We start from the raw sequence: 24,748 nt of genomic DNA, 5'->3' as shown, positions 1-24,748 counted from the left end.
CAGCAATAGTTCCAACTGCATAAAGTAATGTACTGGCCTGTGTTTTTGATTTTTGTTGTGTAAGCCAGAAGCAGTTCTATATATTGTGAACCTCTTTCTCCAGTTGTCCCAGTTCCGGGCCTGTTGTAAGCCTTCAATGCCCTGAAATGATTCTGGGAGTCATAATGTGGATTCCAAGGTACTGCTGAGCACTGGAATAGTGGCTGCATCACTGGTGCTACTTGTTGATTTGGGTCTGTGCTCACTGCTGTCTGGACTCTGGGTCTCTGTCTCAACTTGAATATGCTGCATCCGTGGTTCTCCAACTTTTTGGTGAGTCTCAAATCTGTTCCTTTCATCCTTCTTTCAGGAATCCCTTGACTTGCCGGGTGTGTAGCTTTTTCTTAACATTTTCCTGGGTCTTTTACTTGCTGTCTGCTGTCACCATGTTTCGTCATGTGTTCAGGGTCTAGACAGGGTTCTTTGGGCTTGTATATTGTCTCAAAATAAGCTGTTTGAGACTGTAGTTTGTTAAAACCATTACACTTTATTGACAGCTACTATGTACATATTGGGAATCCTGCACACGGTTGGAACTTCTTCTCCCTCCAGATCTCTGTTACTCAGTCTTGTGATGTTACATTGTCATTACATCAACAAAATATGCTTCTGATGTTAACCCTTTACTGTACATCTATCAAATTAATGCCATCATGAATTTGCATTTCGATTCAAACACATCAATCTGCATTTATCATATGTATGTGTATAAAATTATTAGTGCACCACTGCAGAATACTTTAGGGAAGGAAATCTACTGTCCTTACCCACAGCAATGTGGTTGACTCTTAAATGCCCTCTGAAGAGCAATGAGGGATTGGCAATAAATGCTGACCTAGCCAGCAACACCCATATCTCATGAATAATTTTTTTTAAAAGCCTCTGACCTGCTCCCGTAGCCATTGCATTTATTTGGCTGGTCCATTTAAATTTCTCATTGGTTAAGGAGAAACCCAATTACTTGCCCCGTTCACTGAGGTCCCAGATCCCTGGTTTCCCTCGCTGCAATGCTATCAGCCTCACTCTGTCAGCAACTTTCCACACAAAAAGTTTAAAACCTAAAGTTGCAAGAGTAAGCCTAACGAACAGCATTGAATCTATAATTACTGTACCATGCTATTAGATGTAAGAATCTTACTACAACGCACTATGATTTGATATTTGTGCATGCCACTACACTCACATTATACTGGATATCCTGCACAGAGATTAGCCATTTGCTTTACTAGGACTGGTTATGTCTTCATTTAATAAATAAAATGGTGTTTTCTTTTCACCCAAATTGGACTCCCAGGTTGAGATATTTATGTTTTTTTAGCCAGCAGGTTCCGGGAGGCAGAAGCTCCTCTGACATCTGTTCATAAAATCCATACAGTCTCCGCCCTAGTTAGGGGATGAGGTAACACAGAATGGCACGACCACACTTGCAAAGTGTGAAATATGAGCATTCCCAGTCTAAGCATTAACACAGAAGCATCCACTTTGGCTGCCATGTAGTTGTAACATTTTGAAAATAGATAATTTTTAATTTTATTTGTTTTGACAGTTGCTAGGAGGGCCTGGTGCAGGCCTCAAGGTGTTTTGTTTTTCTTTACTTTCTGGGCTTCAGCATCTCTTGTTTTTATTTTTTTTGTTCAATCAAAACCGGAAGAAGGAGCAGGTATGGAGCAACCGACAAAACAGTGAAGAAGGAAAGGCAAATATAGAAGGGGAAATAAAAAGCAGAAACAGGCATAAAAGAGAAGCTGTTGCAAGGGAAGAAAGGCGGCGTTAAATAAAAAAGATAAAGTGAAAATTCGAAAGAAAGCGAATAAAGGAGCAAAAAAGAGAAGAGAGGAAAACATGCAGGTTTGATCAAAAAAAGACTGAAGAGGAAAACTGCACTGTTAAATGTTGAAAAGCTGAGCCTAGATTTTCCACATCTGAGGAATGAGTTCATCTCTGAGTCACCTACGCCATCACTAAGACTGCCTATGACATTCATGACATTGCCCAACTCTGCCCCTGTCTCAGCTCATCTGCAGCTGAAATCCCCTCACACGAGCCTTTGTTACCTCTAGATGTGACTATTCTGATGCACTCCTGGCTAGTCTTCCACATACTACCCTCCGTAAACTTGAGGTCATCAGAAATTCTGCTGTCCATGTCTTTACTTGCACCAAGTCCCGGACACCTATCAGTCCTGTGTTTGTTGACTTACATGTGCTTTCAGTTAGGCAACAATTTGATTTTAAAATTCTCACCCTTGTTTTCAAATCCCCTCCCTCCCTCTGTAACCTCCTCCAGCTGCACAACCCTTTGAGATATCTGCACTCCTCCAATTCTGGCCTATTGTGCATCCCTGATTTTAATCGTTCCACCATTGCTGGCCACGCCATTAGCTGTTGAGGCCCTTAGCCCTGGAATTCCTTCCCTAAACTTGTCTGCCTTTCTCCCTCTCTTTCCTCCTTTTAGATATTCCTTAAGATCTACCACTTTGGCCAAGCTTTTGGTCATCTGCCCTAACATACCTTTATATGTTATGTTAAAGGTGCTAGATAAATATAAGTTGCTGTTGCTACTGAATTTACTCAACAAGGTGGGACCCTTGACCTGAGCTGATCTCTTGCCTTGGAGTCATTTGAACGTTAAAAACTTGTCCTTGACCTCTGCTAAGTAGCCCTGTTGAAATGATAGCAGAATTTCTCCGTGAGACCTCTTGCAGTGTATTTGGTGCCCGTCAGGGTGCATGTGGGGAGGTAGTTAGCATGGTGGGAGCGGTTATGTGGCCTTCTCTATGCTGTCATTGAAATGGGCTTTTGTCACTAGTCAAATCTTATCTTTATGGATCTGTGCAATGAATTGTTCAAACAACAATTGCATGGGTCATGGAATCACAAAAAAATCCATTAACTTCATTCTGTTGCTTCTGATGCACTGGATGCTCAGGACTAACAGAGAGTTCCTAGTACCCAATGTATTAGTGACTATGAGCTCTTGAATTTCCAACATATGTTCCAGGTGGACGAGGCTCCCTGCCAGCAATAAAGTCAGAAAATTTAAGCCCATGGTGTTTTCCCACAGAGTAATAGGGAAATTTGCTCCAGAAGGTACTCGCCAGGAATTTCTTGTGGATTCTCCCAGTTAAGTGCTATCACCTTGGCAGAAGAGCAATCAAAGTCTGAGGGAGATGCATAAATTGAGTTTGCACTGAACTTGTGCTGTAGTTACAGAGAACACCCAAGGAAAATCAAGAACGCATTTGGCAAAGGCCAACTTGCAGGCTGAGGAATGGTTAGCGCGACCATTTGAAAAATGCTGAAGAAAATATTGTTAAAAGCTGCAAATGGAACATGTTGAAATACTGCCAGTATTTAAATTAGTTCTTGGACAGTATGCAGGTCATTTTGATTTTGAGCAATAGTGTGAAAGGGACAATGTCAAATCAGTTCCCATTTTACATCCCACCCTATTTTCATCCCTTGTGACTTCAATTGGGAAAGATGTATTGCAAACAATCCCTACTTGTCTTAATTTTATTTTAAAATCCATTGCACAATTCGGCAAGACAATATATAAACTTAAGAATTGTATAATCTTACCCACTTATGAAATGTAAGAAATAGGAGTAGGAGTAGGTCACAAGGCCCTCGAACCAGCTCTACCATTCAATAAGATCATGGCTAATCTGATCTTGGCCTCAAATCCACTTTTAAAAATTCATTTACAGGATGTGGGCTTTGCTGGCTAAGCCAGCAATTATTACCCATCCCTAGTTGGCCTTGAGGAGGCATAGATTACAGAAGTAGGGAAGTCATGTTGGTGTTGTATAGAACCTTGGTGAGGCCATAGCTGGAGTACTGTGTGCAGTTCTGGTCGCCACATTATAGGAAGGATATGATTGCACTGGAGGGGATGCAGAGGAGATTCACTAGGATGTTCAAAACAAAAACAGAATTACCTGGAAGAACTCAGCAGGTCTGGCAGCATTGGTGGAGAAGAAAACAGTTGACGTTTCGAGTCCTCATGACCCTTCGGCAGAACTGAAGTATAGTTAGGAGAGAGGTGAAATATAAGCTGGTCTAAGGTGGGGGGCGGGGGGAAAGAGAAGTTGAGGGTGGGGTGGTTGTGGGGATAAGTAAGCAGTGATAGGAGCGGATAATCAAAAGATGTCACAGACAAAAGGATCAAAGAGGTGTTGAAGGTGGTGATATTATCTAAGAAAAGTGCTAATTAAGAATGGATGGCAGGATACTCAAGGTACAGCTCTAGTGGGGGTGGGGTGGAAAGACTAACAAAGTATTAGTTGTAGATTTAAAAATAATGGAAATAGGTGGGAAAAGAAGAATCTATATAAATTATTGAAAAAAAGGGAGGGGGAAGAAACGGGGTGGGGATGGGGGGAGGGGGAGTTTAAGATCTAAAGTTGTTGAATTCAATATTCAGCCCGGAAGGCTGTAAAGTGCCTCGTTGGAAGATGAGGTGCTGTTCCTCCAGTTTGCGTTGGGCTTCACTGGAACAATGCAGCAAGCCAAGGACAGACATGTGAGCAAGAGAACAGGGTGGAGTGTTAAAATGGCAAGCGACAGGGGGGTTTGGGTCTTTCTTGTGGACAGACCGCAGGTGTTCTGCAAAGCGGTCGCCCAGTTTGCGTTTGGTCTCTCCAATGTAGAGGAGACCGCATTGGGAGCAACGAATGCAGTAGACTAAGTTAGGGGATTGTTTTTGTTTTGGATTTCCAGCATCCGCAGTAGCTTTTAGCTTTTTGTTTTTTTCACTAGGATGTTGCCTGGGATGAAACATTTAAGTTATGAAGAGAGGTTGGATAGACTTGGGTTGTTTTTGTTGGAGCAGAGAAGACTGAGGGGTGACCTGATCGAGGTGTACAAGATTATGAGGGGCATGGGCAGGGTGGATAGGGAGCAGCTGTTCCCCTTAGTTGAAGGGTCAGTCACGATGGGACACAAGTTCAAGGTGAGGGTTAGGAGGTTTAGGGAAGATGTGAGGAAAAGCTTTTTTACCCAGAGGGTGGTGACGGTCTGGAATGTGCTGCCTGGGAGGGTAGTGGAGGCGGGTTGCCTCACATCCTTTAGAAAGTACCTGGATGAGCACTTGGAACGTCATAACATTCAAGGCTATGAGCCAAGTGCTGGTAAATGGGATTAGGTAGGTAGGTCAGGTGTTTCTCACGTGTCGGTGCAGACTTGATGGGCCAAAGGGCCTCTTCTGCACTGTGTGATTCTATGATTCTGAGAAGGTGGTGGTGAGCTGCCTTCTTGAACCACAACAGTCCCTGTGGTGTAGGTACACCTACAGTGCTGTTAGGAAGGCAGTTTCAGGATTTTGACCCAGCGTCAATTAAGGAACGGCGATATATTTCCAAGTCATATTTGTGAATAGTCTAGAGGGGAACTTCCAGTTGGTGGTGTTGCCATGTATCTGCTGCCATTGTCCTTCTAGATGGTAACAGTCGTGAGTTTGGAAGGTGCTGCCTAAGGAGCCTCAGTGAGTTTCTGCAGTGCATCTTGTAGATGGTACACACTGCTGCCACTGTGCGTCAATGGTGAAGGGCGCGAATGTTTGTGGAAGGGGTGCCAATCAAGCGGGCTGCTTTGTCCGGGATGTCAAGCTTCTTGAGTGTTGTTGGAGCTGCACTCATCCAGGCAAGTGGAGAGTATTCCATCACACTCCTGACTTGTGCTTCGTAGATGGTGGACAGGCTTTGTGGAATCAGGAGATGAGTTATTCGCTGCAGGATTCTTAGCCTCTGACCAGCGCTTGTAGCCACAGTATTTATATGGCTAGTCAGGTTCAGTTTCTGGTCAGTGGTAACCCCCAAGATGTTAATAGTGAGGGATTCAACAATGGTAATGCCATTGAATATCAAAGAGTGATGGTTAGATTCCCTCTTGTTGGGCATGGTCATTGCCTGGCACCTTGTATGGCATTAATGCTACTTGCCACTTGCCAGCTCAAGCCTGGAAATTGTCTGGGTCTTGCTGCATTTGGACATTGACTGCTTCAGTATCTGAGGAGTCACATATGGTGCTGAACATTGTGCAATCATCAGCGAACATCCCCACTTCTGACCTTATGATGGAAGGAAGGTCATTGATGAAGCACATTGGATGTGGCAGGACTTAGTTCTGATCCGTTGGTTGTGGAATTGCTTAGCTCTGTCTATCACTTGCTGCCTATGCTGTTTGACAAGCAAGTAGTCCTGTGTTGTAGCTTCATCAGGTTAACAACTCATTTTTAGGTGTGCCTGGTGCTGCTCCTAGCATGCTTTCCTGCACTCGTCATTGAACCAGGTTGATCCTCTGACTTGGTGGTAATGGTAGAGTAGGGGATATGCCGGGCCATGAGCTTATAGATTGTGGCTGAGTACAATTCTGCTGCTGCTGATGGGCCACAGTGCTTCATGGATGCCCAGTTTTGAGTTGCTAGATCTGTTTGAAATCTATCCCATTTAGCAGGGTAGTAGTGCCACAGAACATGATGGAGGGTATGCTCAATTTGAAGATGGGACTTCGTCTCCACAAGGACTGTGCAGTGGTCACTCCTACCAATACCATCATGGACAGATGCATCTGCGGCAGGCAGGTTACTGAAGTTGAGGTCAAGTGTGTTTTTCCCTCTTATTGGTTCCCTCGCCATCTGCCGCAGACCCAGTCTAGCAGCTATGTCCTTTAGGACTTGGCCAACTCAGTCTGTACTGGTGCTACCGAACCTGTTCCAGAATCTGTCCATCTCAGCCTTGAATATATTTTGTGACTCGGTCTCCATAGCTGTCTAGATAGAGAATTCCAAAGAATAAAATCCTTTTAAAGTGTAAAAACTGCCTTCAGCTTAGTATTGGATAATCATCAGATACCTGTAAAAAATCAACTTAGAATCATAAAATGTTCAGTGCAGATGGCTACCATTTATGTGGCTATCTAATTCCAACTGGAACTGATCTGGAACTTACTATTTCCCATGTTTTCCCCATGAACCAAATATGTTTCCTCTTCAAGAATTTATATAATTCTAAATGTCTTAAGTGCCACTATTGGTTTGTCTGATATCATAATACAGTGTGCTCAGAGTGTGTGTATGCACAGCTCACAATCTTATAATCAGCCAATATGTGATATATTTACCATCAATAAATCCCACACCGTCAGCATTTTGAGAAACACCATTGATCAGAATGTAATTGGGCCAGCCACCTAAATACTGTGGTTACAAGAGCAGGTCAGAGGCTGAATAGTTTATGGTAACTCACTTACCTTCTGACTTTCCAAAGCTTTTCCACCATCTACATGGCACAAGTCAGGAGTGTGATGGAATACTCACCACTTGCCTGGGTGAGTGCAGCTCCAACAACACTCAAGAAGCTTGACACCATCCAAGACAAAGCCGCCCGCTTGATTGGCACCTGATCCACCACATTCAAGATTCACTCCCTTCACCACTGACACACCAGGCTGCATATTACGGTATTATGGGGAGGGGGGGGGGGGCTCTGCAGATGGCTCACCCCTCCCCGGAATTAAAGTCAGCTAGAAGCCGACTCGCTCCATGCCAGCCAGCCCTGCAACCATAACATGCTGCGGGCAGGCTAAATTGTTGGAAGGTGGGACTTCCGTCTTTCACTGGGGAGGAGGTCCTGCCCGCATAAGCAGCCAGCCAATCGGATTGGCTGCCAGCTCCAGCAGTCCCAGCAGCGCCAAGACCTATTTAGTGGGCACTACTGGGACTGCAAACAGTCCCAAGAAGAAGGCCCAATGGATCCCGGAGTGAGTTAAGTCTGGGGTATTGGATGGGGAGGGTTTCACCAGCTTTGGCAAGGGTCTGGAGGGATAGGGGTTTTGGGTTTTGGAGAGCAGGTGGGTAGGGACAAAGGCGGGGTGGGGCTACTACATTTAGAAGGGCTGCTCCGCCCCCACCAATGAGCAAAGTCCACCCCCCAAAGAGAGTACCCCACTTCCTTCCTGCCCTTTTACAAACTCTTTTACAAAAAGGGCCTGACCATTGCCAACTGTATTATGGCGCGGGCAATGAATTATCAGGGTAGATTGGTTTGTCAAAAAGCTCAATTGACCCTTAATTATTTATTTACATATGGCGGGCAGGCTGTCAATTTTGGCACCACCTACCTGCTGTGTTATGGGGGTGAGCTCAGACTTGAGTGGGAAGGTGGTGAGCTGGGCACCTGCCCCATTTTACATGCCACCCCGCCAAAAACATGCCTGGTGGGGGGCACATAAAATCCAGGTCTGCAGTGTGTACGGACTACAAGATGTGTTGCAGCAACTCACTAAAGTTTTTTCAACAGCATTTCACAAACCCACAACCTCTACCACCTAGAAGGAAGAGGGTAGCCAGCTCATGGGAACGCCACCATCTTCAAGTTCCATCCCAAGTCACACACCGTCCTGTCGTGCAAATGCAGAGACACTCCTTCATCGTCGCTGGGTCAACCTGACAGAACTGTGGGAGTACATTCACCTGATGGACCATAGCAAGAATGATTCACCCAAGGCAATTAAGAATCAGCAATAAATGCTGTGTTTAAGCTTTAAAAGAAATAGTAGCCAATCATAACATGTGGGCCAAGCATTCCCTCACTGCCAGAATGGGACAACCACTTTAAATTGGACATAGGACATTAGTCATGTCAGTATCCTTAATAACAGAACTGTTTACAGGTCTTTTTAATTGCCTGAATATCGAATCACATGACAAGATACTGCTATCATTCAGTATGATTATAGCGTAGTTTAATGATATTCATGCATGATTGCTTTAGTTAATTTTAAACATAACATATTACTTTAATTGTGTATATGTTGAATTGTGTAACATGAATTTGAAGGGTTGGCATGTAATTAAACTACAGCTTCAATTTATTAAAAATGATTCATAGCTTATATATGATTATGAAATATTTTCATTTGAGCCATTAGTGTATGCATACTGTATAATTATATAAAGAGTCAGGGTATGATTGTATTGAGATAAGATTTGATATGCTAATATACGATAATGGTTGTTTTATGATTTGAGCTCTGAGCACATGACTGTAACTTATTAGTCAGTTGGCAAGGTTCCACACTCTGAGTCAAAAAGTTATGGGTTTTCACCCCATGCTAGAACATGAGCATATACTCTAAGCTGAAAGTTCAGTGCAGCGTTATGTTAACGGGTGTTGTCCTTCAAATAAGATCCTGTCCGCAAGTTCTTCTGTTCAGGAAAGATTGAAGAGGCTTGGAATTCTTTCCTCTCGAAAAGAGACGGCTGATGCGTGAACTAATAGAGGCCTTTATAATTATGAAAGGGTTTGAGAGGGTAGACATAAAGATATTTCCACTGTGGGTAAATCCAAAACTATAGCAGCTATCAATATAAGATAAATCCAATAAGGAATGCCAGAGAGACTGATTGTTTAGGATTTGGTACTTACTACCATATGAAATAGCTGAGGCTAATAGCATATATGCCTTTAAGGCAAGCAAGTTAAATACGTGGCAGTGAAAAGAATAAGGGTCTATGCATACGGGTTAGATAAAGTAAGAAGGTTCATGTGGAGCATTAACACAGGCTAAGACTTGTTGGGCCAAATGGCCTATTTCTGTGCTGTAAATTCTAGGTAATTCTACATACTTACCTACATAATAGCAATCATTGCTGTTGAAAAAAAGCAATTGCTACAAGAGATTTAATTTGAAAAACTCTAATTTTGAATAAATTTGATTGTGATGAGGTAAATAATGTTGCAGGTTTGGGTTTTGCTGACAGTGTACTGTGAGGTATGAAAATCCACTAATTGTATCATAATTTGCAATGGGAGATGTTACTGTACTGTGGCTGAAACCATTTTAACCTTGCTTATTAAATGCAAACTGAGCACCTATTGTTGTAAGCAAACGGTTGAGGGCTGATCAGCTGGGCACCACATTAGGTTCTTGAATCTCACTTAGGTGCACCTTCTGATACCCACTCATGCAGCCCATTTTATGTGCCTCCAGCTAGAAGGATGCTGGTGGATTAACCAGCAGGTAACTGGGGAGGGCGCCACTGCCATCCTTAATGCAGATTGTAGACCAGGGATCTGATTATGTGGCCAGCAGAGGCCAGCAAAGCACAAAAAGAGGGCGATCACTTCTCTAAAAAATTCAGTCAGCGCTCAAAACTACTGTAAGAGCTGCAAACACATAATCCAGGTTTCACATGTCGTCGGACAATAAAAAATATCAATAAGTCGAAAATAAATACTTAGCTCAATTTTCACCCCTTCCCAATTAACAAAAACACGTGGGATAAGATAATTGTGATGATTTATTGCAATTCACCGCCAGATGTGTCGAGGCCAGAGCACAATAACACATTCCTCCTAAATAGCATGAAATACATCGAAACATTATTAAACATGAGACAATTGCATTGCTCGCTGCATCAGATTACAAAATACAAGTTTATGGAAGACTTGTTTCGGTCAGCATTCCAACAAAATATAAAAAGTTTGCAGGAAAGACAAAGTTTAAAAAAAAAATAAAATGAAAGGCAAGTTTGATATGAGGGCGCAGATATAGGAAAAGGGCGAGATTTTTTGTTTCTAAACAAGAAAGTAGTTTGAGAAAACCTTTGCCGTATCCCGGTTCCTTGAATGTACGTCTTTGGCAACAAAGTGTTCCGAGTAACAAATGGTTGGGACTCACCACGGGAGAGGGGATGGGGAGACTCAGATCAGAGAGAGAGAGAGAGAGGAGAGGGGAGGGGGACAGGCAGAAGTAATTCAGTGACTGCCTATTTTTTTTTGCTCTGGAGCTCAAAGCTGTGGACTGGTGAGGTAAGGGGAGGAAGAGAGAGAGAGAGAGAGAAAAAGTTTAGTTAATTGTCCTCTCCCCTCCCTCCCTCTGCGTGCTGAGGCGAGAGGGGAAAGTTTTTTTTGAGCGTGTATCTTGTCTGAAGAATCACGACACAGACACGCCAGCAACGGTCCAAACTCGTCAAACTCTGCGACTGAATTCATTGCTTTTTTTAAAGAAAAATTATACACACACACACACACACAGAGAGTCTGGCTCCTGGATCTCTTCGCTGTACTTCAGATCTTTTTGGGAGCTTTACTTTTTTTTTTAACGTGTGGATTTTTGGTTTTGGGTTGTAGGAGCACCTTTTGATGATAACGGTTCCATAAGTCTTTTCTTTTTGGAAACTTATGTTAAGTTTTTTTTTGTTTTTGACATAGTTATTTCTTCCAGTTTGAAGCCTTTCGGTCAAGCACACGGATCAGATAACCAAAACAAAATCTTCAGTACAAACAGGTAACGTTTATTTTGTATTTTTTCCCCCTCCTCATGTTTTAAAAGATACAATGAGTTGGTACCTGCCTGTGTTTACTGTAGTCACCATAAGGCTGTGTGTTGCTCCTTAACTTTATGCTCTTTTCAAAACTTTAGCCTTGTTGTCTGGTTGGGGTGTATGCTGAGAGGAATTGTGATTCACAACAAACTGGGACTTTAAAGCAGAAGGCAGCCTCGAAAGTTTTCAAAACAGTTTTGCTGCAAAGCCCATCGCTCGTTGTTGTCCTGTTTTTATTCCCCTCTCCTTTCCCTTTCCAACTCCAGCCGCCTTTTGTCCCACTTTACCTTTTATGGAATTTCAACAATGTTTTTTTTGCTCTTTGCAACCTGATCCCATTTTTGGATGAATATTTTGTTTGAGTGTCGGGCGCCAGTCTCATTAAGGAGTTAAAGGGGATCGGGGAAGTCTCTGTGTGTGTGTGTGTGTGTATGTGTATGTGTCCCCTCTCCCCCACTCCAGATACTGCGGGTGTGTGTGTGTGTGTGTGTCCCCTCTCCCCCACTCCAGATACTGCGGGTGTGTGTGTGTGTGTCCCCTCTCCCCCACTCCAGAGACTGCGGGTGTGTGTGTATGTGTGTGTGTCCCCTCTCTCCCCCACTCCAGAGACTGTTGGGGTGTGTGTGTGTCCTCTCCCCCACTCCAGAGACTGCGGGTATGTGTGTGTGTATGTATGTATGTGTGTGTGTCCCATCTCCCCCACTCCAGAGACTGCGGGTATGTGTGTGTGTGTGTGTGTATGTATGTGTGTGTGTCCCATCTCCCCCGCTCCAGAGACTGCGGGTATGTGTGTGTCCCCTCTCCCCCACTCCAGAGACTGCGGGTATGTGTGTGTCCCCTCTCCCCCACTCCAGAGACTGCTGGTATGTGTGTGTATGTATGTATGTGTGTGTGTCCCCTCTCCCCCACTCCAGAGACTGCGGGTATGTGTGTGTGTGTGTGTGTGTGTATGTATGTGTGTGTGTCCCATCTCCCCCACTCCAGAGACTGCGGGTATGTGTGTGTGTGTGTGTATGTATGTGTGTGTGTCCCCTCTCCCCCACTCCAGAGACTGCGGGTATGTGTGTGTGTGTGTGTGTGTATGTATGTGTGTGTGTCCCATCTCCCCCACTCCAGAGACTGCGGGTATGTGTGTGTCCCCTCTCCCCCACTCCAGAGACTGCTGGTATGTGTGTGTATGTATGTATGTGTGTGTGTCCCCTCTCCCCCACTCCAGAGACTGCGGGTATGTGTGTGTGTGTGTGTATGTATGTGTGTGTGTCCCCTCTCCCCCACTCCAGAGACTGCGGGTATGTGTGTGTGTGTGTATGTATGTATGTGTGTGTGTCCCCTCTCCCCCACTCCAGAGACTGCGGGTATGTGTGTGTGTGTGTGTATGTATGTGTGTGTGTCCCCTCTCCCCCACTCCAGAGACTGAGGGTGTGTGTGTGTCCTCTCCCCCACTCCAGATACTGCGGGGGGGTGTGTATGTATGTGTGTGTGTGTGTGTGTGTTGGGGGCTGGGGGAAGAGTTGGACCGGCCAGTTTAGCAACTTTTTACTGTCATTGTCAGCCGAGCCTATGAAGAGTCCCCCCCCCCCCCACCCCCGATGGGTGTTTTGCATGGGATTTAATTTACTATCTTTGTATCTCAGGCCCCGGTAAATGTGTCATATTTCTGTCCTTTTTAAAGGGGTCCTGCGTTTGGATGTTGTTCCAGAGACCAAGTTTTACAGTAATTCTCCTTCCCTCAACCCCTCGTTCCCCTCTCTCTAACTAGCGATGCAAAGAGCCTGGCAGCTGTTTTTTCTCTCTCTGTGAAGCTCTTAGGAATTCTTTTGCTACACGAGTAAAACTATTTTAATGATGCATTTTTTTTCCATCTCACTCTGAAATTAATTCCGTGCCTTGGCATCACTCGCAGCTCAGAAGCGCAAACCTATTTTAATTACATGTTTTCTTTAAGATTGAGCGATCCGGGTGTGTTGTTGCCTGGGTTATCTCGCTCCTCCATCCTGATAATAAAATCTGGTCCCTTTTCAACAATTTCAGCCCAAGTACCATCAACTTTACTGCACTAAGATCGGAGTCGCTCTTAAAGGGACAGTGCTCCTCGGATGTAGCAAAAAGATGATGTGCGGGCATCTGTGAGATGTTACTTTTACACAAGTGAAAGCTGAGGACTCTCAAAACAATCGTTGTAATTTTACATAAAAATGTGTCGATCCATATAGATAAATGTGTACAAGTGGTAGATTCGTAACTGCCACAGCCCTTCAGTGCTGTCTAAAATACACACAGGGCATTGCTAAAATTCTTTGTGGTCCTTTGAGACCTGGTCTCACATCAATTACGGAGTCACTTTAATTGTACAAACATAAGACTGCCACAGCTCTTGCTTTTAAAATACATTGGGAGGGAAGAAAACCCACCCAGCTTATTTATATGAAAGATCTTTTTTTCTTGGGAAGTTTTTTTTAATTCTGGGAACACTGCATCATTTAAACAATCCAAACTTGTATTTCTTACTGGCATCAATTTGCACTGTTATATACCATCTTTGGTTTCCAAAACATACTTTGTGTGTGTTTGTGCATGCAATGGACATTCTGGCTTGCAAACCATACATTCCTGACTGCATTGCTCTTTTAAGGGTGAAACAGCATTTTAAAGAGTTGGATTATGACATTTATGTTATGAGATTCTTTTTAAGTGAACACCCATCCTGTGGTTGACAGTGAAATAAAATATCACTGTAAATATATTAGCATTATACACAGATACAGCCATCGGAATTCTCATGCAGTTTCTTTTGTGGTGTTAGGTCAGTTTGGAAATAGAAATGTTATAAAGTTGGATGATATGAAACACGTAAATCCAGACTAGTTGTTTACTAGTGATCAGCTGTGTTTTGTTAACAAAAAACTCAGTTTATTGGAAATTGGTTAATTAGATGGCAGTTTAGTGCTTACAATGCCATTACGGCATCAGTGTTTTGAAAATGACCTTTGATACCAATGTTTACTCTTGTTTACAATTTGTGGTGTGTTTTTAGAAACAGTTTATGGTGTATCTGAAACAATTTGCGTGACTGATGCTTCTTAGTGCCACAGAAGCATTTTAAATAATGGCAGTTTCAACATGTGGAATCATTGGTTTAATTATCTTGCAGGCCCGTTAGAGCTCAAGTTTTTTTTTCAATAATGCATACGTAGTGCTTGGCAAGTCCCCCAGAAATAGTCGTCTAGTTACCTCTCTTGCTAGATCTGCAGTGGAGTTTTGTGGTTTAAGTGTGAACACATCTTGCAGTTGCTTTGGAAAATTTTCCCCCAGAGGAGACTGCTGCAGAGTTTGAGCTGAGCTTTCACACTGGCATGCTTTCATACCTGCACGATGTATACCCAAGTACCCTTATACTCATTCCATAGCAATGTAAAGTTAGTGAATGGTGCAGTGATAATGTAGGACAACAAATGTGACCTGTGTTGATTGTGATTTTTGAAACAACATAACTTGATTCTGCACTTACAACAGAACCGGTACCAATTTAGGGAGGGATATGAGCACACAGAGCAGAAGATGACAAACCAAGGAGACCCCACACATACTTACTTCCATGAAAGCACTGCCCACCTGTACGTATGAGATTGGTGCAGACTTGCGCTGTGCCCGGTGGGTTGGCATTCTACTGGTCGCTCATCTGCTGCAATTATTCTGGCATTGACGCATCGTGCAGGAGATGCAAAAATAGCTTGTCTTGCAGTGCTATTTTCAAGGTGAACGTAAGCTGTCAGTGCATGTGACACACAAAAATGGTATAGTATGGAATGTGCAGTCTACCTGCAATCTTAGTAAGTTAATGCAAGTGGTATTTTAGAAAGCTACAGCACTAACTGCTCCATGTTTTCACTCCAGTTAGTGCCTTATCAATATGTTGAGACATTTCAGTGGATTTCAGTTTCAGAAGTAGCCTTCTGTGAAATCTGTGTCAAAATTTGCCATTTAAATCCCAGCGACAGGCTTTGTATCTGACAACACAGTGAAAACTCCCACACATATTTTGTTTTCGCTTTTTAGGTTTTTCAATTCTGCTTGAATTTGTTGTAGTGGACAGATGTGCTGACACTGGCACTGGTGATGTGGTGGCTGACACTGGCACTGGTGATGTGGTGGCTGACACTGGCACTGGTGATGTGGTGGCTGACACTGGCACGGGCGATGTGGCGGGCTGACACTGGCACGGGGATGTGGTGGCTGACACTGGCGATGTGGCGGCTGACACTGGCACGGGCGATGTGGCGGCTGACACTGGCACGGGCGATGTGGCGGCTGACACTGGCACGGGCGATGTGGCGGCTGGCACTGGCGATGTGGCGGCTGACACTGGCACGGGCGATGTGGCGGCTGACACTGGCACGGGCGATGTGGCGGCTCACACTGGCACGGGCGATGTGGTGACTGGCACTGGCACTGGCGATGTGGCCGGCTGACACTGGCACCGGCGATGTGGCGGCTGACACTGGCACGGGCGATGTGGCGGCTGACACTGGCACGGGCGATGTGGCGGCTGGCACTGGCGATGTGGCGGCTGGCACTGGCGATGTGGCGGCTGACACTGGCACGGGCGATGTGGCGGCTGACACTGGCACGGGCGATGTGGCGGCTGACACTGGCACGGGCGATGTGGCGGCTGGCACGGGCGATGTGGCGGCTGACACTGGCACGGGCGATGTGGCGGCTGACACTGGCACGGGCGATGTGGCGGCTGACACTGGCACGGGCGATGTGGCGGCTGGCACTGGCACTGGCGATGTGGCGACTGGCACTGGCACTGGCGATGTGGCCGGCTGACACTGGCACTGGCGATGTGGCCGGCTGACACTGGCACCGGCGATGTGGCGGCTGACACTGGCACGGGCGATGTGGCGGCTGACACTGGCACCGGCGATGTGGCGGCTGACACTGGCACTGGCGATGTGGCCGGCTGGCTGGCACGGGCGATGTGGCAGGCTGACTGGCACGGGCGATGTGGCAGGCTGACTGGCACGGGCGATGTGGCAGGCTGACTTGCACGGGCGATGTGACAGGCTGACTGGCACGGGCGATGTGGCAGGCTGACTGGCACGGGCGATGTGGCAGGCTGACTGGCACGGGCGATGTGGCAGGCTGACTGGCACGGGCGATGTGGCAGGCTGACTGGCACGGGCGATGTGGCAGGCTGACTGGCACGGGCGATGTGGCAGGCTGACTGGCACGGGCGATGTGGCAGGCTGACTGGCACGGGCGATGTGGCAGGCTGACTGGCACGGGCGATGTGGCAGGCTGACTGGCACGGGCGATGTGGCAGGCTGACTGGCACGGGCGATGTGGCAGGCTGACTGGCACGGGCGATGTGGCAGGCTGACTGGCACGGGCGATGTGGCAGGCTGACTGGCACGGCGATGTGGCGGGCTGACACTGGCACGGGCGATGTGGCGGGCTGACATTGGCACGGGCGATGTGGCGGCTGACACTGGCGATGTGGCGGCTGACACTGGCGATGTGGCGGCTGACACTGGCGATGTGATGGCTGACACTGGCAATGTGGCGGCTGACACTGGCACGGGCAATGTGGCGGCTGACACTGGCACGGGCAATGTGGCGGCTGACACTGGCACGGGCAGTGTGGCGGCTGACACTGGCACGGGCGATGTGGCGGGCTGACACTGGCACGGTCGATGTGGCGGCTGACACTGGCGATGTGGCGGCTGACACTGCCGATGTGACGGCTGACACTGCCGATGTGACGGCTGACACTGGCACGGGCAATGTGGCGGCTGGCACTGGCACTGGTGATGCGACTGAAATGAGCATGAGTGATTTAGTAACTGGCACTTCAAATGACTATGTTGTATACACAACTATTTGCCAAACTTGCTGAAGTAACTTGAAGGATAATTTAGCAAATGACAGTGCCCCTTAACACTAGCTTCGGAATATTTTCATCACAGTCATTATGTGCTTATGTGATATTATCCACATAACATTGAAAATTGAACAAAAGTGTCAATCAGGAATGTTTTTGATATGAACACTTCTTTCTGGCTTTAGACATTGTTAAATACTTAACCAATTACTTTTGAAGCTAAAGAGTGAGCACTCGCCTACCTGCTCTTTCAATGAGCTAAACATAATTAAGTATTTTGAATCTTTATCTCTGATTATAAATAGTGCAAAGGGTTTGTTTTCATTGCTCGGTAAACCCTCTCTTAATTTTTATATATAACATAATCAAATTGATTTTAAATTCATTGCTTTTACATGGAAAGGAACATTGATGAAATATATCCCCCATTAAGAGAAAGTGCACCAACTAAACTAATGGAATTATTGAGCGCTTAAATAGACAGTTTGTGGATGGTGCCAGATATTGCTGACATGTTCGTGTGAACATTACTGTTTTGATAAGCAGTGGTGTGATGCCCCTTTAATACCATTAGACAAACCCCCACCCAACTTATTGCTCACCTGTTCTAAAGCTTCCTTTTTCATTCTTTTCAATCCCAGCACCTCTGATGCTCAAAACCTCAAAATTGCCCTAGTCAAAGTCGCTGACAACATCTTCTGTGACTATGATCATGCCACCAACTCCTTCCTTATTTTCTCTAACCCTTCCACACCATTCACCCCTATTCTCTGAAGAAGAGTCATACGGACTGGAAACGTTAACTCTGTTTCTCTCTCCACAGATGCTGTCAGACCTGCTGAGCTTTTCCAGCATTTTCTGTTATTATTTCACTCCTATTTCTACTGCCTGCTCTTATATAACCATCCTCACTTGGTTCCAGTTCTACCAGTCCCACCATAATCAGCACATTCCCAACAACGGCTTTGGTCCCCATTCCAGCGAGGTCACCGTCAGAGTATCTCGAGGCATGGCCTCCCCCTGTCCCTATTCGGTGCTGCCCCCTGTTACATTACCACTGGTTTTGGGGTGGATTTCCATATGTATCTTCTTGACCTCCTAGATTGAAGCCTCATTCTTGACCCCACAGCTAGCTCACATTTATGAGACTGCTTGTCTAATGTCAAGTTATGGATTAGACAGATTCCTGTTCAATTAAACTTGGGAAAACCATTATGTTTAGCTCTTACCAAAATATCCTTATATATATCCCTCCCCAGCCGCTCACTCAGGCTGAACTAACCCTGAGCTGAATTTCAAAACCTCAGATCCTATCACGTTGTGCGGGGGATGGAGGGGGGGTTTGCATGGGGTGGTGTTGGAAGGTAGCTAACTAGGCTGCTGAGAAAAACAAAGTAGAAGGTAGAAAGCAAGGGGCAATTTTGTTTCCTTCCACCTTTGCAACACTGCAAATATATTTTTCTCCCATCTCAAGATTTAATTTTTCCAAACCCCTCGTTGCCATCTCCCATCATGCACAAACTTGAAATTGTCCAAATCTCTGCTACCCCTACAACCTGTCTTATGTGCAGTCCTACTCGTCCCATTCCCCCCCACCCTTGTTTCCAATGATTGGAACAGATTTCCTTTCTTCCACTCCACAACAAAATTCCAGACCTTGATGCCAAACACCCCCATGGCTTCACCTTTGTAGCCTCCTTCAGCCTTACAGCTGAGGACTTCACTCCTCCAACTAGCCACCTGTGCATTCCCATCCCCCGCTTCTCCATCACTGGCAGAGTCTCAGGCTGTCAGCTCTACTGTCAGGAACCCCTGCCCCCACCACCTTCCCCCCAATCCTTGCTTCCCTTACTACTTCATTTCCCACTGTTAACAAACCTTCTCAAAACCTCTCTTTATTTGGCCATGTGTTTGATTCCCTGCCCTAACTTTTATACTACAGCTTGGCATCTGCTGTCTCCTGTGGGAAGCAGCGAGAGATTTTTATGAAGTGAAAGGTGCAATAAAAATGCAAGTTGTTGTTGTTGTTGGGAGGCTATATAATTTGTGTTGTTTGGTAGGCATCCTGGGAGCATTTATATGACGAGGATAGTTTCTCAGACACTCAATTGATTGTCCAGTGTCCTGATCCAGATTTCACGGTAATATAAACAGCGAAGGCTTAGAGATTATCTAGCCTGTGCCTGAACTGATTTTTAAAAAAAAGTCAACTTGCGAGAAACATACTGAATACATTAATATTTGCAACACTAAATATAATGTAATGCTAACAATTCACTTCCCGAATAATTAAACTGGTTCTCCCATTGTGTGCATGAGGAGGAATCTGTTAACATACACTGAAAATGTTCATTAACTTTGTGCGGGGGGTGATGGAGGGGGGTTTGCATGGGGCGGTGTTGGAAGGTAGCTAACTAGGCTGCTGAGTAAAACAAAGTAGGAGGTAGAAAGCAAGGGGCAATTTTAATTTTTATTACCGCAATTATTTTCGATTTTGTTGTGAGACCGCCAATGGTTTGTGTGACTGTAGCTTCATCGAAAGTTGTTCAGCATGAGGGCCTGATCACTGTGATTTGCATAAGAAGAAAGATTTAGTGCAGTTGCTATTGTGTTCAATGAAGAGTTCCAGCAGTCAGGCCAGAGGGAATGAAAAGGCTGCAAAGAAATGATGGGCTATTCAGGTTTTTTCACAGTCTAAAGCTGTGGTCATCTGCCTCTGAAATCCACGATCAGGATGTCACTTTCATCTTCAAGAACACCATTATGTTGCTTTTCTCACACATTCATTTTTGTCAGGGATTATTGATCAGATATTCTTTTTCTTCACTCCTGTGGAAACCTGTTGTCTTGCGCCTGAAAGTTTAAATGGGACAAAACCACAGAAATTTAATCTCGGTCTCCTTCGTACAATAGTGTTGAAATCATTCTCAGCATATTGGGCTAAACCGCTATTAAGTTAAACTATCGCTGAGTTAAGGCTGTCTGCATTCTTGGGAGGCAGAGGGGAATCCTAAAGTACAAAGTGTCGCCTTTTGCCGGTGTCTTTGAAAATGAGTCATGAGAGATGCGTTGTACATGAGTTCACTTCTTTATAAAAATGTTTCCCTCAAATCTGCCTTTCTGTTTAATGCATTGTAGTGGCAAACTCTTATTTCGATCGAAGCTTTGGTACTTTAAATGCAGGTGATCTGACAAGTGTGCCTTCTCAATCCCTGTTGTTGTATATAATTAACGTAAAGCCATTGTCTTGCTAAATTTGGATTCTTTCCCCCCTCCCCACTCCCCCATCCGGCTGTCCAGCTGAAAGAGCAAGCAGGTATGTGGCCTGCCCCATTTCCTTTGCCCATGTCAGTGTTGAGCTGGACACTAAGAGGTGTGTCTGGTCGAGAGTGAACCTCCCTGGCTGAGATCCAGAACTCCGAATAGGGTTGGAATTCCTCTCATGGTTGCGTGTAAGGACATCAGAAAGGAATGTGTTGGCACTTTCACTAGAAATAGAGAGGGAATCTTCACAAATAAGCTTACAGTATCTTACTCTAATGTGTGTGAATCTTGTGTCCCAGCATCCCTGTGTGATTGTAAACTATTTAGCAGTCAGAGAAGCCGGAATTGAATTGTTGTGAAGCAACCTGCAATACATTATTAGTTGTAAAGGGCTTTGGAACATCCTGAGGTTGTGAAAGGCACTATATAAATGCAAGTTCTTTTTAGTCAAAAGTTCTGTGCACACAACTCCATTCTACGGCTGCTTTTCGTTCATGTGAACATTGGTGTCTTCTGTCTTGTTTTCAGTAAAATTGCAGGACAAAAATTCACTGCACAGCAGGCAACCAAAAGCATGTTATCCAGTGTGGCTTTACCACGCTATTGTTTGTGATGTGCTTACAAACAGCCGCCATGTGTCCTTATTATTGACAGTTCTCTCAACAAGTACTACATGAAAGAGCATCAGTTTTAAGGATCCAGATAACCCTCTACATAGGTCCATCAACACAGTTCTTTGTACACAGGACAATGCTATAAAGTCAGGCATGTCTTTGAGTCCCTGCTGTGGAGAGCTGTTCGGATGCTGAAGTACACTTATGCTAACTTGAATTGATTTAACTTAAATGGTTGCTGGCAACCATGAATGGCAATGATTTCCTGCATGTAAGTAAAGGACGCCCCAGTCAAAATGAAAGAACAGAGAGCTTGGAGTATTCATTTAAATAAATACATGTATTTAAAATACACTTCATTTACTGCAACCCCTTTTTGCTTTCTGTCAGGCAGGATTCTCTTCTCGCCCGGATGGCTCACTGGATAACTGTGGTGCCTATAGTGGGACTGAGCCATACAAATCTGTCAGGTTCCAGGTTGATGATCTATGCTGATTCAGTCGATGTAACAGTATGCATTCCATGGCTTCTGCTGGGCCAGGAAGCTCAAATATTCAGTCAGGGTTTCATTTTTGTGACAGATATTCAGTGATAATGGTTGAGGGCTAAATGCAGGAAGGCTTATGTGGAAAGATGATCGCAGCAAAGGCATGGACAGCCAATTAGCGAAATGTGGTTTGGAATATAGCAAGGCTATCGTATAATAAAAGGAAATGGGGAGCTCTTCCTGGTGTCAAGGCCAATATTTATCCTTCAACCAGCACCGCCAAACAGATCATTTGTTATTATTACATTGCTGTTTGTGGGATCTAGCTGTGCGCAAGTTGGCTGCCATGGTTCCCACCTTGCAACAGCGGCCTCAAAAGGACTTAATCGGTTGGAAAGCACTTTGGGGATGTCCGGCGCTTGTGAAAGATGCTATTTAAACGCGAGTTCTGTCTTTCTTAAAATGTCATCTGATAGTATAGTATTCAAAAGGGAATTGGATTGCCATCTGAAAAGAGAGAATGTGCAAGGTTACGGGGATAAGGCAGGGGAGTGGGACTAGGCAGAATGTTCTTTCAGAGAGCCAGTGCAGACTCGATGGGCCAAATGGCCTCTTTCTACACTGTAAAGATTCTGTGAATAGTTACGAAGATTGTTACCAAGAAGTAGAGTAAAGCCTAGCAGTTACACCTCAGACCATGTAGAAAATAGTTTACAAATTCTTGGACCTGAATTCCTTCAACTTTTGCCCTTAGCTTTCTCCTTAGCTGAACAGGAAGAATTCTTGTGCGATTTTGATTCAGTACAGGTGCACAGGTCGTGCTCGAGGACTGGAGCCCCGGGTCTATGTTTTGTGATTTTTTTTTTGGTTGTGGGATCTCTGCTGATCTGTTCAGGAGTTTTTTTTTTCCGTAACTAATTCACAAAGTGGTCTTTCCTTGCCTTGCTCACTATTTGCAGATGTTTCCTTGGAAGTCGAAGGATTGGGAAATCCTTGGCAGCTTGCGGTCATTTCAAAAGCAAGATCCGAGGACAAGATTTCCCCTCGGATGATATTAATTTTCCAAAGACCCTCTGATTATTCAAAGCTTGCAATTGCTTTGTATTTTCAGCATCCGTAGTGAATTTAAGATGGTGCAGAAATGGTGCTTGGGGGCTGGGGGAGGGGGATGGTCATGTTAGTTTCAGTCTCCCCCTTATCCTGAAGACACCTGCGGCAGTGTGGACCCACCACACTGACCATTCCACATCTCTGATCTTGGAAAGTGGGTGTCAGCGATCTGTTAGATCATGGGGGAGGGTTAGATAGTAGGGCAAATAGTGCTGAATCAAAGGTTAGATTGTAGGGGGTATTTCAGCAGACACATATTAGATTGTAGTGGGCATTACAGCGAATATATGTTAGTTTGTAGGGGGTATGACAGCTGACACGTGTTAGATTGTAGGGGGCATTACAGCGGACACGTGTTAAATTGTAGGGGGCATTACAGCTGACACGTGTTAGATTGTAGGGGGCATTACAGCTGACACGTGTTAGATTGTAGGGGGCATTACAGCTGACACATGTTAGATTGTAGGGGGCATTACAGCGGAAACGTGTTAGATTGTAGGGGGCATTACAGCTGAGACGTGTTAGATTGTAGGGGGCATTACAACTGAGACGTGTTAGATTGTAGGGGGCATTACAGCTGACACGTGTTAGATTGTAGGGGGCATTACAGCTGACACGTGTTAGATTGTAGGGGGCATTACAGCGGACACGTGTTAGATTGTAGGGGGCATTACAGCGGACACGTGTTAGATTGTAGGGGGCATTACAGCTGACACGTGTTAGATTGTAGGGGGAATTACAGCTGACACGTGTTAGATTGTAGGGGGCATTACAGCTGACACGTGTTAGATTGTAGGGGGCATTACAGCTGAGACGTGTTAGGTTGTAGGGGCATTACAGCTGACACGTGTTAGATTGTAGCGGGCATTACAGTGGACACATGTTAGATTGTACGGGGCATTACAGCTGAGACATGTTAGATTGTAGGGGGCATTACAGCTGACACGTGTTAGATTGTAGCGGGCATTACAGCTGAAATGTGTCAGATTGTAAGGGCAGTATTACAGTGGACATTTGTTAGATTGTAAGGGGTTATTACAGCTAAGTTGTGTTAGAATGTAAGGGGGTATTACGGTTGAAATCTACTGATGTAGTGAATGATAGCTGAAATTTGTTAGATTGTAGGTGATTACAACTGAAATATGTTACATTCAGTGGATTACAGCTGAAATCTCTTAGTTTGTCGGGAAATTACAACTGAAATCTGTTAGATTCTAGGGAGCGTTATATAAGAAATCCATTAGTTTGAAGCCGGCACTACAGCTCCTATGTATAACTGCCCTTCTTTGAAATGCTGCCATGTGATTTTTTAGGTCATCCTGCAAGGCCTCAGTTTAGCGTCTTATCTGAAAGACAGCACTTGCAACAATGTAGTACTCCCTCACTACTGCACTGGTGTATCAGCTCAAGTGCCTCGGGTGGGATATGAGGACACAACCTTATGATTTAGGAGGTAAAGTTGAATAAATGTTTCAAAGAGAATTTTGCAATTTGCTGGTGTTTTGAATTGATTGCATTATTACCAGGGTCATTCTTTTAAATAATTTCAGCTATTTTAAAATGCCTAGGCATGCAACAGTGAGGAAAAGATCTCCATGACATTTATTCTGTCGGGCTGTTATGTTGTATCTTTCTTTTCTAAAGCAGCATTCGCCCCCCACTGCAGTCTTGTTTCCCCTGGCTTGGGGTTCAGTTTGTGTTTTGTCTTTCTCTCCAGCTTATCCGAAGTTTCTATGGCAGATAATTGTCTGGACACAAGGGAATTGAACGCGTATACATCTGATGTTTCAGTGCAGAAGTAGAGGATTCAATGAATTGATGAGCCTGTTGCATTTCCAACAGGGGTTGTGTTTTATCTACAGGCAGTAAATTCCATACTGCACATGAGTTTGCTGCTGTATGCTCCAATTTAGTTTGTGCGTTGTTTTCACCCAAAATGTTGCAGAGCAAAAAATAGGGTTTGAATGAATAATAATGATGTTATCAGGCCAGCTTCAAGAACAAGATGTTTATCTTGGTGTT

At 44.8% G+C, this 24,748-nt stretch overlaps 2 protein-coding genes across 3 annotated transcripts in view; both read left to right on the top strand.

The window, feature by feature from the left end:
* Positions 1-10,834: 10,834 nt before the first annotated feature.
* gli2a (GLI family zinc finger 2a) overlaps positions 10,835-24,748 on the top strand; it is a 354,425-nt gene continuing 340,511 nt past the window's right edge. Inside the window, exons 1-2 of one of the 2 annotated variants that reach the window (XM_078552577.1) lie at positions 10,835-10,852; positions 11,268-11,330. The gene's annotated coding sequence lies outside the window, so the exon portion shown is untranslated. Of the gene's footprint in view, positions 10,853-11,223; positions 11,331-24,748 lie in introns of those variants that run through there. The other variant, XM_078552579.1, reaches the window with a different exon arrangement.
* On the top strand, positions 13,012-17,049 carry LOC144686218 (uncharacterized). The gene is given in 5 exon segments (XM_078551309.1): positions 13,012-13,081; positions 15,424-15,830; positions 15,832-16,162; positions 16,219-16,327; positions 16,824-17,049. Coding segments are annotated over 5 exon segments (1,143 nt in total).

Source organism: Cetorhinus maximus, chromosome 11, assembly GCF_964194155.1.
Source record: "Cetorhinus maximus chromosome 11, sCetMax3.hap1.1, whole genome shotgun sequence".
Taxonomy (NCBI): Eukaryota; Metazoa; Chordata; class Chondrichthyes; order Lamniformes; family Cetorhinidae; genus Cetorhinus; species Cetorhinus maximus.
Note: the sequence above shows the minus strand (reverse complement) of the source record. Positions and strands in the feature narration are given on the sequence as shown.